Genomic DNA, 13,293 nt, shown 5'->3' on the forward strand with positions numbered 1-13,293 from the left:
TCTATCTATCTATCTATCTATCTATCTATCTATCTATCTATCATCTATCTATCTATCTATCTATCCATCCATCCATCCATCTATCTACTTACCTACCTATGTGTATGTATGTATGTTTGTATCTGTCTGTCTGTCTGGATCTATTTATCTATCTACCTATCTATGTATATGTATGTTTGTATCTATCTATCTATCTATCTATCTATCTATCTATCTATCTATCTATCTATCTATATGTATCTGTGTGTATGTATATATATTTGTATGTATGTATGTATGTGTATGTATGTGTGTATGTATCTATCTATTGTATGTATGTATGTGTGTATGTATGTATCTATCTATTGTATGTATGTATGTATGTATGTACGTATGTATGTGTATGGATGTATGTTTGTATCTATCTATCTACCTACCTATCTATCTATCTTTCTTTCTATGGTATCATTGTATTTATTTATAAAGGGCATACCAGGCTGACCTTAAACCTGCCTCTACTTCCTGGGTGGTGAGATTACAGGCATGTACCCCCCCCCCCAGTTTTATGTATGTTAGGGATCAAACTCAGGGCTTCCCACAGCTAGGAAAGTTCTTTTCCAACTGAGCTACAGTCCCAGCTCCTACATATTTGTTCTTTAAGGACTGGTGATATATTTGGTGATAGAGCACGTGCCTCAGATGCCTGAGGTCCTAAATTCAATCCCTAATACTACAGAAGAAAGACACAGCAGATGTTTAAGTAAACCAACTTCCATTACTTAGTTCAGGTTTTGTTGTCTTGTTTGTCTTGCTGGTGGCAATCAAACCCAGGGCGCCATGCACAGTAGGCAGGTGTGCCGCCCCTCCGATGTGTCTGGAGCACTCAGGGTTTAGCAGACTCCTCGGGGGACAGTGCAGTGCCCAGGATGGATCATGTGCTGTGGGCTCATTTCTTTGTCTATCTCATGCTTCACTTCCAACCGCCTCAAGTTAAATCAAAGCACAGCCTGAGATTGTTTTTATATCATGAGTTTCCCCACTTAGCATTCCTGGCCATGTAAGTAGTACATTTCCTTTCTAGCCCTCAGCCCTCCTTGACAGCTACACTAGATTGGTACAGGTTAAACTGGCTCACTGTTCATGTGTAAGTTCAAACCCTTAGCACGTTAGTAGGATGTGGTCTTACTGGGAGTCAAGGCCTTTGCTGAGGCAACAAGAAGAGGCCATTAGGTTGTGCCCTAACCCAATCTGACTGGTACTTCACAGAAAGGAGGAATGTGGACATGAGCAAATTCAGAAACGGTCATGTACAAACCAGGGAGAGAGAGAGAAAGAGAGAGAGATGGGGGGAGAGAACCTCACAGTTTTCAGAAAGAACCAGCCTTGTCCATACCTTCACCTAGGACAAGCCTCCGAAGTGGAAAGAAAATAAATTCTATAGGAGAAACACCCAGTTTGTGGCCTTGCCATCAACTCAGGAAAAGACATCCTTAGGAACTGTGTGCAGGACCCAGCTCCTCAGGGTCCCCTAAAAAGTCCACGAGGGAAGGAGAGGGCACTACATTTTTGTTAGTAGGTGCTGCAACAGAGGTTTAAAGGACCTGAGTGACCAGGTAACTCACTCTGGTTTGCCACAGAGGAGTTAAAGGGCCAGAAGACAGCCCCTGCACACCCCTCCTCTCGCTTTAGATGTTAGCGCTTCTCCTTGATCTAATGCAGACTCCCATGTCGGCCACTTGAGCTCTTTTGCCCATAAAAGGAGAGTTGGAGTGGTTTGTGCAGGGAGCTCCTGCAGGCAGCTGACAAGGTGCTGTTTGGGTTTGTCACTCCAGTTTCTATAACTACGCTTGATGTTTCTGACTAAGATCAGGATAAAAGCAACTTCTCTAGGAACTTCTAAATGTTCAGTCTTGACCTGAAGTTGTTCTGTGAGTGTGGGGGCTCCCGGTCATCAGACTTGGTGCTCACAAAAGTCCCGGAGGACCTCACTACTGAGTTCAAGGTAGAAATTACATCTACGTGTTTGCTTCCCCTCCCCCAGGACTCTTGAATTAGCCTCTAGAAGTATGTGCATTTGAAATGCCAAGATAGAGCTTGGAATAAGTGTGAAAAAAAATGAGGTGGCCAGTGTGAACCAAACCCTTAAGTCTTCAATAAGCAAGACCTGGCATCTTGGATAGTTGGACAAAATTCCCTGTAAGTGGTGGAGTGCATTGCCCATGCTAGCTGAAGACGGTTCATGGTCAGACAACTCACTCAGGCCTCTCTGGGGAGGATGTCACTGGGGTCAAGCACTGACAGCAAAGAGGAGCGCACTTTACACCTCTAAAGGGTTTATCCAGATTTGAAGTCCACCTATAAAGGAGGTTGCCTGAAATGGGGGCCTGTTTTGGATTAGACCAAGAAAATCTGATAAACTTTCTAAACCTGGAGATTTGACCTTCGCAAAGTAATTAGTGATTTCTTTGTTCTCCTCTGGGCTCTTTTCACTTATATTTCTGACTGATAGTTCTAAATGCTGGTCTTCCAATAGCCAAAACATTATTTTTTGTTGATGTTTTTAACAAAAGTTGGATTTCATGATTATCTGTTAAATCATAGTGATACCCACCATCAATTTCATCTTCAGATCCCTCTCCCCCATGGATTTCTGGAATGTCCACTATTAAAATAAAGAAAAAAGGAAAACAAACACACCAAATTATCAGAAGTTCTGTCATTGCAACCAAAAGGCAAAGACTCAACCATTTTTGAGCCTGGTTCCCCATTGCGGTGGGCTTCTAGAGAACCCCACACTTTTAGATCATTTAGCATGCGTGTTGCTAGGGTATTTCCCCTGCAAAAGAGCTTTCTTCCTACAATAACGAGAAACACAAAGAAAGGTCGCATCTTCAGTAATAAGGAACCTCTGCCGCTTGTGTTTTCTAACTGTCCTTCTTTACTAGCTGAAGTGTGGGTTTCAGTGAGGCCCCTTGACTTCTGTGTGTATCCCCAGCCACCATTACAATGACAAATACATAACGTAGCAAACTAAATCTCCCCACGTGCAGGAATCTCAGTAGATACAAAGTGCTAAGTCATGGATTCAGTAACCACAGGGCAGCTGAAGGAGGTCATGCTTCCTCATCAGATGCCTCAATGTAAAAGGACTGTAAAGATGATCTTGATGTCTTCTTCCCTTCCACCTGTGCTGCTGTTTCTTACCTTCCCCACCCAGGCTATTTTTATGTTTTGTTTGTTTGTTTTTTTACAGCTTAGACTAGATCAAACATAGGCACCTAACCTAACTAGTTCAGGCTTGAATAGAGCTACTAAATTCATTTACCCTGAAATTTTCCAGTATTATCAATGCCTATCTTTTTCTTTTATATGATAATTTGAAGGTGTTTCATGCACAACACTGTCCAATTTACAGAAATCCAAACCAAAGAAAATTACCTATCTAAAATGTTAAACCATTTAAAAAGAGATTCAAATGTGTGATAGTAAACAAAGTCTTCTCATTTCTGCCCATGTCTCCAGCTAATTAGGACACTCAAAACCTCAAACAGCTGAAGTAACAAGGAGAAGAAAGAACTTTAGACCACACACAATGTCTTGCTCGTCAGCATTTGTGTATTGGGGACCATCACCTTGACCATGAACTGAACTGAGAGATCTATCACTGTCATTCTTTAAAAAAATCTACTCATTTCCAATCATACTAAAAGTCTCCTTCCCTCCTGGCTGAGTGCTAAAGCGTCTCCACATCCCACAGCCTCTAGAAAAGGCCGCACGGAACAACCTGCCAAGATCCACTCAAAGGACCACTGCCATGTGGCACTGGTCCTCTGCGACTCCAGCCCAGTCCCGGCATGCTTTAGCGTAGCAACTGGCACCTGCAGGCCATGCCAGCTTTCCTACCTTGATGCCCATCTCCTGCATTATCCTCCAGGCCCCCACAAAGCAGGCTGTTGCTTTGAAATGAAGATGTGAACATGATTCTACAAGAGGCAGGTGGTGTCTGTCACAGGGATCACACTGAGCTTGTGAAAGTCAACCCAGACTTTTTTAAAAATAGGATTATATGTATTTTTAAGAATAAGAACCTGGAAAAAGCTCACATTTCTGACAATTAATTAGTTTGATGGGATGCTCAAACATCTTAGCATCTTCAAGGTTAGAAGATACAGAATACTGTATATATGTAATATGTGAGTCAGACTAGGGGAAGAACCATGGGCTCTTAACGGTGACCTCTGGGTAAAACCCTGCACTTGCTTTTGGTCTTTATCAAAGACAAGAAAATTTCTCAGAGGCTGGAGTGTTCCCTTGCTCCATCTCACACCCCAGAGAAGAAGACCGAGGTCACCACTGATCGCTGACTAGAGAGGGAAGGCTGTGGCATTGATCTAGAAAGGAAAGGATTAAATGGATGGCAGTGACTCTGGGGACATTTTTTCCCTAGGCCTGCTGGCTCTAGAAGCAGTGGACTGGACAAGATGGCTTCCTAAGAATTGGCCCGTTGCTAAGTTTCAGTGGAATTGATTGCTCAGGCCCAGCTGAGATTCTGCACCTGGACAATCAAAGGCCACTTAAGGTAAGGAACACTTCAGTGGCTCTGGTCCGCTCTTAGAATAAACACTGATCCCAGGAATTTGTGTGAGTGGGAAGGGGTCAAGAAAAGAAGAAGTTAATCAGCCTTTTCAAAAGCGCATCTGCTCGCCAAGCCTAAAGAGAGAATAGCACACTGGGGAAAACCCAAATAAAAGGAACATTTGTACAGAAAGCAATTCACTTTGATAGCAATTTCTCTAGTCCCTTTGCTCATGTTCTTGATATCTGTATTTGATTAAGAGATTTTTCTCTTGGAAGCTCCTTTGCTTTTCACTGGCCTCTTGTTTTTTCAGTTGAGCCCACAAGATAAACCTAAGGATGCTTTTATTTGTTTGTTTGTTTCTTTCCTTTTAGGATGCAGGCAAGAAGGTTGATACATGGGGAGGGGAGTGTTCTGGAGTTCTGGCAAAGACAAGTAAGAAAGGGAGGGGCAGTTGCCACCACGAAGTCCAGAAGGAGGGGTCCTGGCTCCCACAGGAGACAGGAAGAAGAATGATTTGGAGCTCCAGGCAGGGAGTGAGGTGGCAGCTGTGTGGGAGGGGGAAATGTCAGCCTGAAGATGCTGTGCCAGCTGGGGAACCGAGGACAGGTTGGCGATGACAGTATTTAGAATTCAACCGCAGCGGGGGGGGGGGCAACACCGGGAGAGGAGGACTCAAAATTGTTAGTGGTAAGGTGTGTTTATGAGTGTGAGCGAGGCTGGGGCGTGAAATGAGCTAACCTCACAGCAGTCCAGGTCAGGAAGAGACCTCAACACCCACAGGACTCCCACTTGAACCTTTGTGCTCCCAGGACCCCGTTTTCTTCTTGGTCCCTGTGTGAATTCAGTCTCAGGACAGTCTGACTACAAAGCCTGACTACTGATCCTCAGGGCCTAATGCAATGGCTCCCCTCCCCGCTTGGTTACTCAGACTGTACTGGACTCAGTGGGCTGCTGGGATTTGTTCACTTCCATTGGGTATGCAGGACACTGCACAGCAACCACATCTCCATTACGCCATCCTTATGTGTGTGTGTGTGTGTATCTGGTGTGTGTGTGTGAGAAAGAGAGAGAGAGAAGTCTGTGGTGTGTGTGTATGTGGTGTATGTGTGTGTAAGAGAGAGAGAAGTGTGTGGTGGTGTGTGGTGTGTGTGTGTGTGAGAGAGAGAGGCGTGTGGTATGTGTGAAGTGTATATGTGTGTGTGAGAGAGGTGTGTGTGGTGTGTGTGATGTATGTGTGTGTGTGTGAGAGAGGTGTGTGTTTGTGGTGTATGTATGTATGGTGTGGGGGTTTGTGGTGTGTGTGTGTGGTGTGTGTGCATGGTGTGTTGTATGTTGTGTGTGTGTGTATGCACAGGGAAGCAAAAGGACAACATCAAATATTGTCCTCAGATGTTATCTATCCACCTTATTTTTTTGTTTCTGTTTTTTTAGACAATTGGCCTAGAACTTGCCAATTCAGCAAGCCTGGCTGGCCAGTGAGCCCTATGGCTGGCCAGTGAGCCCTACAGCTGGTCAGTGAGGCCCTACAGCTGGTCAGTGAGCTCTACAGCTGGTCAGTGAGGCCCTACAGCTGGTCAGTGAGCTCTACAGCTGGTCAGTGAGCCCTATGGCTGGCCAGTGAACTGTATGGCTGGACAGTGAGCCCCAGAGATCTGCCGCTACCCATCCAGGCAGCAGGATGGGCATCCTCTACCACTTGACTGGATCACTGACTCTCACTTCGCTGGTAGCTTCTAAAGACGTCTTATTTGTGATCTGAGGTTTGGAGTTTCAAGATTTCCCTGGTAGGCATCACCTAGAAAGGGGAGGCTGCATCACACCATGCTTCAAAGCAGTCTTGACTAACAAGTTAAACAAACATCACTCATGAAGAGGATGTACTTGGTGTCCAGAGAACACACTGGAATTTGGGTAATACGGGTGCATAGAGTTGGGTGTCTACCATTGAGACTCCTAAGTATAGCGGGGAAACCAAAACTCTCAGCCCCAGAACAGCACAGGGGAAAAGAAAGCATTTATGTAGGGGACTCCACAGTGCAGCTGGAGTCCAGGGAGGGAATTAGGCAAAATAAAGTTGGGCAACTGTCAGCAAGGAAGATGCAGGTATAGGAAAGGGGATACTTCAGCATCCCGGCTACTGCGAGGTGGGCTTGGGGACATTCTTCTGTTCCCCATCTGTTCGACTGTCAGGATCAGCAGCTGAGCCTTTTCTCCACACCCTCATCTCTTGGCTTTTTGGCCTGTATCCCCCATGACTCCCAAATATCCTACTGTGTCTTCCTCTACCAGTGAGGCAGACTGGTACCTGCTGTCAGCTGCTGAAGACCAGGCAGTGGGCGGCTGAGATGAGCTCAGGTGCCTGAAAGGGGTTAGCCATAGCTTGAACAGCCACGCCAGCAGAGTTACCCCCATCCCAAAATGAAAACCGGTAACTAACAAAACCCCGGCCACTTTCATGTGGAAATGGCAGCCTGAGGTCCTTGTTCCTTGTTGCCTCAGGTGTCCCTTTCTTTCTGCAGGATCAAGACAGTAGGCACAAGAAGTGTCTCAAGTTGTTGCCTGTCTCCTGCTGTGCTGTGTTTTCAGAATGAGAGACACAGAGGCTAGTTACCCAAACATCTCTGCACGTCTCCATAACTCCCTCACCCTAGAAGCATCAACATGGTGGTGTCCCGGTCAGCAGATCATAGCACTGTGGCACCAACAGTGAGTATCCATGCTTACTCACTAATGTGAGTGCTTCTCCCCTGAGGGTCCTAGATTACTGCCTGGGACTGTCGGACCACACATGCTAGTCGGGAAACACCCCTTGATACGCCAACCTGCAGCTGGGAAACCCCATCAACCTTGATTTTCAGCTCTCCAGATAGAATTCTTGCTCTGGCTTTCTTCCTATCCCGGGCCCCTCCCCTTTCTGCAGTTTCTGTCAGGAGATTCTCAGCCTTCACTCTCACCACTTGGTATGCTGTGGTCTACTGTGAGTGCGGCGGCCTTGCCAGTGTGCTGTGTACTCTCTGCATCGTAAGAGAACTTCACAAGCTTGCCAGGGGAATGGGCAGCCTGCTTCAAGCCACTGGCTGCTTTTAAATAATTTAAGACAGCCCATCCCCGGGTCACATGCGTGTGATCATTTCAGAACACTGATGCGCTGATTTTCTCCCATGAGCCCCTCCCATGACAACACTGAGCAGGAGTGTGAGAGACCAAGCTTGCCACCCAGAGCATGGGGAAAGACACTCAGAGGAACGCTTGGCTTAGCGTTGCTCTGATCCTGAGCAGAGGCAGCATGGGGCATAGAGAAGCGCAGGCCCAGGAGCAGGCGTCCATTTCTCAGTTTGGTCCTAGACGTCAGAGCCCTGCCTGTCCTGGGTCCACTATGAGCTCCTCTGCTCTGGAACCCATCTTAGCATTTACCGTTCCTTCCTTACAAAACATTGATTCTAGTTTGCTCTAAAGTTGTGTTTGTGTGAGTGCATGTCTTGTGTGAGTGCCCACGGAAGCCAGAAGAGGGTGCTGGAGTCCCTGGAGCTGGAGTTACAGGTGGTTGTGAGCTGGTTGTCTACAAGAATAGTATACAATCTTAACAGCTGAGCTGTCTCTCCATGCTCCACCGATCTGCTCTTCTGATGAGGGCTGACATACACAAGGAGACTTCTAAACTCTAGGGCCCTGCCATCCCATAGTACTCAGTGACCATCCCTCACCCTGGCCCTGTCCTCTCTGAAGTCAGTGAGAAGAACATGAAAAGCATGGAGCGTTGGGAGTCACAAAGTTCCACTTTTTCAACACTTGCTGTTAACTGTAGACCTGGTGACAAAATGGCTACTGTGTGACCCTCGCCTCACACCTGGAACTGGACTAATAACATCTCAGAGAAAGCTAGTCTCCATGCCTACAGAAACCACTAAAATTTAACTACCTTTGAAAGAAGTCAAGAGCCCACCACAGGGAACCTCTGACCATGTTCGTTTCTGCAGGTACTCTGTCGTCACTTCTCTTGTGGAGAGGAAGTGGACGGAGGGAGGTCAAACACAGGAAAGCACCGAACAAAACAGCGAGAGACTGAACTCAAGCTACAGATTTTCAGCATCTTGTTCACAGCCCGTGACTTATTTGGGATATGCTCTTGGCTGCTTAGAACCATTATTGGATTTGATTCCAAGTTCCGGACGCCCCAAGCCAGCTGAATCTACGGGTCATCCAGGTGGAAGTTCGCCTTCAGAAAATTCTCTCAGCCATTCTGTTTTATTTTATTTTCCCAGCAGGAGACACGACACTGAGATCTCAATAAACCAGAAATAATGGAGGGCTAAGGAGATATTTCTTGGCACTTCAAAATGTTTAATTTGGTTTAGCGATTAGTACTGGCTGAGGATTCTTCTTCCCAACCACACTTAATTTCCCTAATTCAGCTTGCTCATCCCCAGTTACAGAGAGGAGCCAGCAGTTCAGATGTTGATATAGACCCTGCCAAATCTGCATTTTAGAGTTAGGCTACTTGAGAGCTACTCTCCCTTGCTGGGTTTGGCCTGAGTTTAGCAGCGCCCCCCCCCCCCCCCCCGCAAGATCCTTAGCATGGATTTCTACCTTTCAGGGTATAATCAAATGGATGGAGGGGCATGGAAAAAACAATTTTTGGAATTTTTCCATGTGGCTTCCATTAGGAAAAGACAAGGTTGGTATGAGATTACTGGGGGAGTCTGATCTTGCATGCAGTCATTATTTTCTATTATACTTAGTTAAAAACTAGGAAGAACCCCTAAAAACATTTGGAAATGTTAACGGCAAACAAGAAGGCTGTGAGATGACCTAGTAATACATTCAAGCATGGAGGGAGAGGAGCAGCTGGGGCCAGGAATTCTGCACTGAGCCTCAACTATTGCATGAAAGGAAAAATGCAGCCAGAGACATGTTTAGCTATAATATAGATGAGCTTACAAGGCAGGGCAGAAAGTTATGGAATCTCTCCATCTCCCAAAGAAGGTGTGTCAACAAGCAATTGGCTCTCTGTCTTTTTTGTGGGCTAGATTTATTAAGGAATGATGGAGGGGAAGACACAGAGACTCTCCGGGGAAAGACACTCTGCCTCTCTCCCTGCATTTCCAGAGATGTAAAGAAAAAAGGAATTCTTCTAAATGTATATGCCAGAGATTCTTCTTTTCCCAGTGGGACTTTTGCCATTTCTTCCATCCTAAAGTCCCAGTAATCAAGCGGGCTGTACCAGTCAGTTTGTCATCACAGGGACCAAAATGCCTGAGGGACAAACAAAGGGGGGGCGCTGTTCTCTTTGCCAGAGGTTTCATAGTCAGTAGTCACGTGGTTCCCTTACTGCGGACTCTCAAGGAGGCAGAGCATGGCAAGAAGGGAAGGGCCGAGCAAAACTGTTCCCTTCACAGTGAGCTTTGGGAAGGAGAGAGAGAAGGTGGGGACAAGAAGGCGCACCCTCAGTGTCACGCTTTCTCCAGCCACATCCCACATTCTGCTAGCCTGTTTCATGTTTATCTATCAATGTTTTGACCCACTGATTAAACCAGTGCCTTTGGGACACAGTCAGATGTCTACCAACTCTAGATTAAGTCTTTGGGGACATTTTATTACCCAAGCCATAAAAGTTACAAGAAACATCTCTCTGAAGTGAGGTTTGGCACGACCTTGATCAACAAGAGGGAAGACAGATTTGAAGAATCAAAATGGACAGTAACTTCTCATGTAAAAGTGGGCATTTTCTAGAAGGCTAACAAACTCCACCACTGTCACCAAGAAAATTCACAATACTCATGAGTTGGGCTCTGCTTATACGTTCTTATAAGTAAGAATGAGTTTCTAATAATATAATTTTACAGAGGCCAAAACGGTATCATTCTCAATCCATTCACAAGATAAATTTCTCCAGCTTCTTGCTAGTGGTTGAGGGTTATGATCCCAACAGAAAGGTTCTGTTGGCTTTAGATCTGTCTTCTCACAAGAACTTTCCTTTTGGAGGAAATATCAATTAAGCACTTGAGTGAAGGACTCTTCCCTTTGATTTTTTTCCAAGAGAAGGCATTGGCAAAGGATGGTAGAGAGAATGTAAACCACCAGAAAACAAAAGAGAGTACCAAGAGGGAGAGGGTGGACTCTGAAGATGAACTGTACCTGGCACAGGGGTAGAGGTGACGATTTGGTCTTCCTTGAGCGAGTGCAGGACAGACAGGTGCAGTGACCCCATCTGGAATCTCAGACCCTGGAAATGATGCTGGGCCCAACGCTTCCCATGAATATTATTGATTGGATCACACTTTTGGTGCACAGTTGGCTCGGGCTATGGTGACTTCTCTGAGCTCTTAGGACATACCCTAATCATTTGGTCTAGGTTCCAATGACTCTCTTCTCATTCTCAATTCCATATGTTGAGCTATTCCTAGAGAAGCAATTGAGAGGCACAATAGCCTCTCCAAATCATTATAATACTCCTTCTAGCCTTTGATAGTATAAGGAAATACAAAAGACAAAAAAGTCCTTGGGGCTAAAATGTGTTTCCATGGTTAGCAGGATTTTGGTCAGGGACATGTCAGTTCAAAGTGCTTTGCACACTCCTGTTATGACTGGATCTAAAAGATACCCGCAAGCTGCAGAAGGTACTTAAGTCGGACTGGAGTCTTTGTCTTGGGTAGCAATAATGGTACTAAAAGGGATCAAGTGTGCAACACGGAACAGAGAAGACTAGAGAAGATACTGTGTGCAAGGCTTGGCATATTGGCATTTGGAACCTGCCAGGTCTCACTCTGGACCTTCTTTATTTCCAGAGTCATGTGCACAGTTTGAAGGCCCAAGAGGAAGGGACCCTAGTTCTTTTGCAGATTAAGAGAAAGCCCGCAAGGCACATACATGGCCCTAGACACTCTTCCTTGTGCTTAGAGCTAATGTGCTAATACTGTGACCCTCTTGTCTCACATACAATGGAACTCAAGGCAGTGCTCTTCTTAGAAATAGTGTATTAGACTCAGGTCTCTTTGCTTCTCCTCCTGCCACAATTCCTTGCTTGAGTTCTGTGGGATAAATAGATTTTCCTACATTTTGAGACATCCCATCAAACAACAGCCCTGCTGCCAATGTCTTTCCTTTATTGCCAAAGCCCCAAGCCTCCTTGCAAGAAAGATTGGTGCCCCCTCTCAGCCCACAAACACTGTTTCTCTCCAGGTCCTCCTTTGGGGGCTTCTAGGATTTCAGACTTCCTCTTGGCACATGGGTCTAGCTAAAGTTGCTGGAATCATCTGGTCTGCAGTACAATCCTGTGCAATGGCCTTAAAGGATATTTTTACATAAATTTTTTAGTAGAAAACATAAATAAATAACAACAAGGCACAGCACAGTCGCTCTTTGCAGAAACCAAGCAGAACTCATTAATCATGGACAGCAGGACTCTTTGCTGAACCCAGGGACAAAATCAACCTGGGCTACAGCTGCCACTTTCAGATAGGACTGTATTCTCTACAAACCTGGCAGTTAAAAAATATTTTCAAGTTCTAGAGAAGAACTGCCCGGGTTGTAAATTTTCTAAAACTGTCCAGAGTCTTCTGTGGCAAGGGCTGTGCCTACTTTAGAGAGCGGCACAGAGAGCAAATGTTTTCTGCAAACGCACGAAGGGATCCACACCCGTGCGCTCCCCTAGTTTCTCCAATTCTCCCACGTGAAAACAAGTGTCTTCATGGTAAACCTTCGCTATTTATTTGCATTGTTTATTAAAAATGCAAACAGAAAAAGAAGCAAACTTCAACAGTGTTCATTGTAGTATCAACTGCAACAGTGGAAAACAAAACAAAAGGAACAACAAGGAAAACTAGGTGCAATGCAAACAGCCACAAGTGGGGGGATGATTAATAAACTACGACATATCCACATGATATGCCGAAACAGGGGGAGGGGTAAAACCTGACCATGGGTACTGAAGAATCTTCAAGACGTCACATGAAAAAGAAGTAGATTATCCAGGCAAGAGAAGAAGTACCATGATAGCACTGTAGAAAACAAAATGAACTCCAGCTAAACCAAACTACATGATTTGACATGAACTTGTGTGCTTATAAAGATATAAAGAGATGGCTTCAAATCATCTTTGTGGTCACTTCTCGGGAGGAGATGGGGTGGGTCAAGCCAAAAGGGAATAATTGCTTTTTCTGTAGTATTGTACTTCTTTTTGAAATGTAATCATATACACTTACAAACTGAGAGACAGAGAGAGAGACAGACAGAGAGAGAGAGAGAGAGAGAGAGAGAGAGAGAGAGAGAGAGAGAGAGAGGGTGTTTTCTCACCCAATGCCCAGCCCTGCCTCCAGGCCTTCTGTTCTTAGTCCGACTGGAGATGTTTCTCATTTCGCGGTCCAATGCCCATGGGAATTTACATTAGATTATCATTAACTATTTATAATTACTTCTTGTGGCTCTTTAAGGTCATGGCAGGTAATTCCCAAGAGCAATGGCATTCCCCAGAAGAGAGATATTTGTGGGTCCTTTGTCCATAGGATTTGGGGCAGAAATGGCTTCTGCAGGTTATCCCACCACATCTTGCTAGCTAAGGCTCTGCTCTGTGGAGAGTTCTAAAATCTGTAGCATTCCAGTTAGCAGGACTCCAGGGGTCAGTGTACACATACTCCAGCTGCAGCGATGGCCCATGACTCCTAAGGGAGCAGTTTCTGGTTCCAGTTGACCTCAGCAAACTCCTGTGCACCTGACCTAGGTGAAGCTTAATTAAATCC

The 13,293-nt window shown here is 45.4% G+C and overlaps 1 protein-coding gene across 2 annotated transcripts in view; it reads right to left on the reverse strand.

Annotated features, from left to right (window-relative positions):
• The window catches only part of Nrp2 (neuropilin 2), a 116,020-nt gene that overhangs the window by 3,711 nt on the left and 99,016 nt on the right, over positions 1-13,293 (reverse strand). Inside the window, exon 16 of one of the 2 annotated variants that reach the window (XM_013351666.2) lies at positions 2,591-2,641. The exons of the other annotated variant lie outside the window; for it this stretch is intronic. Within the exon in view, the coding sequence (XP_013207120.1) occupies positions 2,591-2,641 (51 nt within the window). The remainder of the gene's footprint in view (positions 1-2,590; positions 2,642-13,293) is intronic. 2 annotated transcript variants of the gene reach the window in all.

The sequence above is a fragment of the Microtus ochrogaster genome, linkage group LG4, assembly GCF_000317375.1.
Source record: "Microtus ochrogaster isolate Prairie Vole_2 linkage group LG4, MicOch1.0, whole genome shotgun sequence".
NCBI classification, from domain to species: Eukaryota; Metazoa; Chordata; class Mammalia; order Rodentia; family Cricetidae; genus Microtus; species Microtus ochrogaster.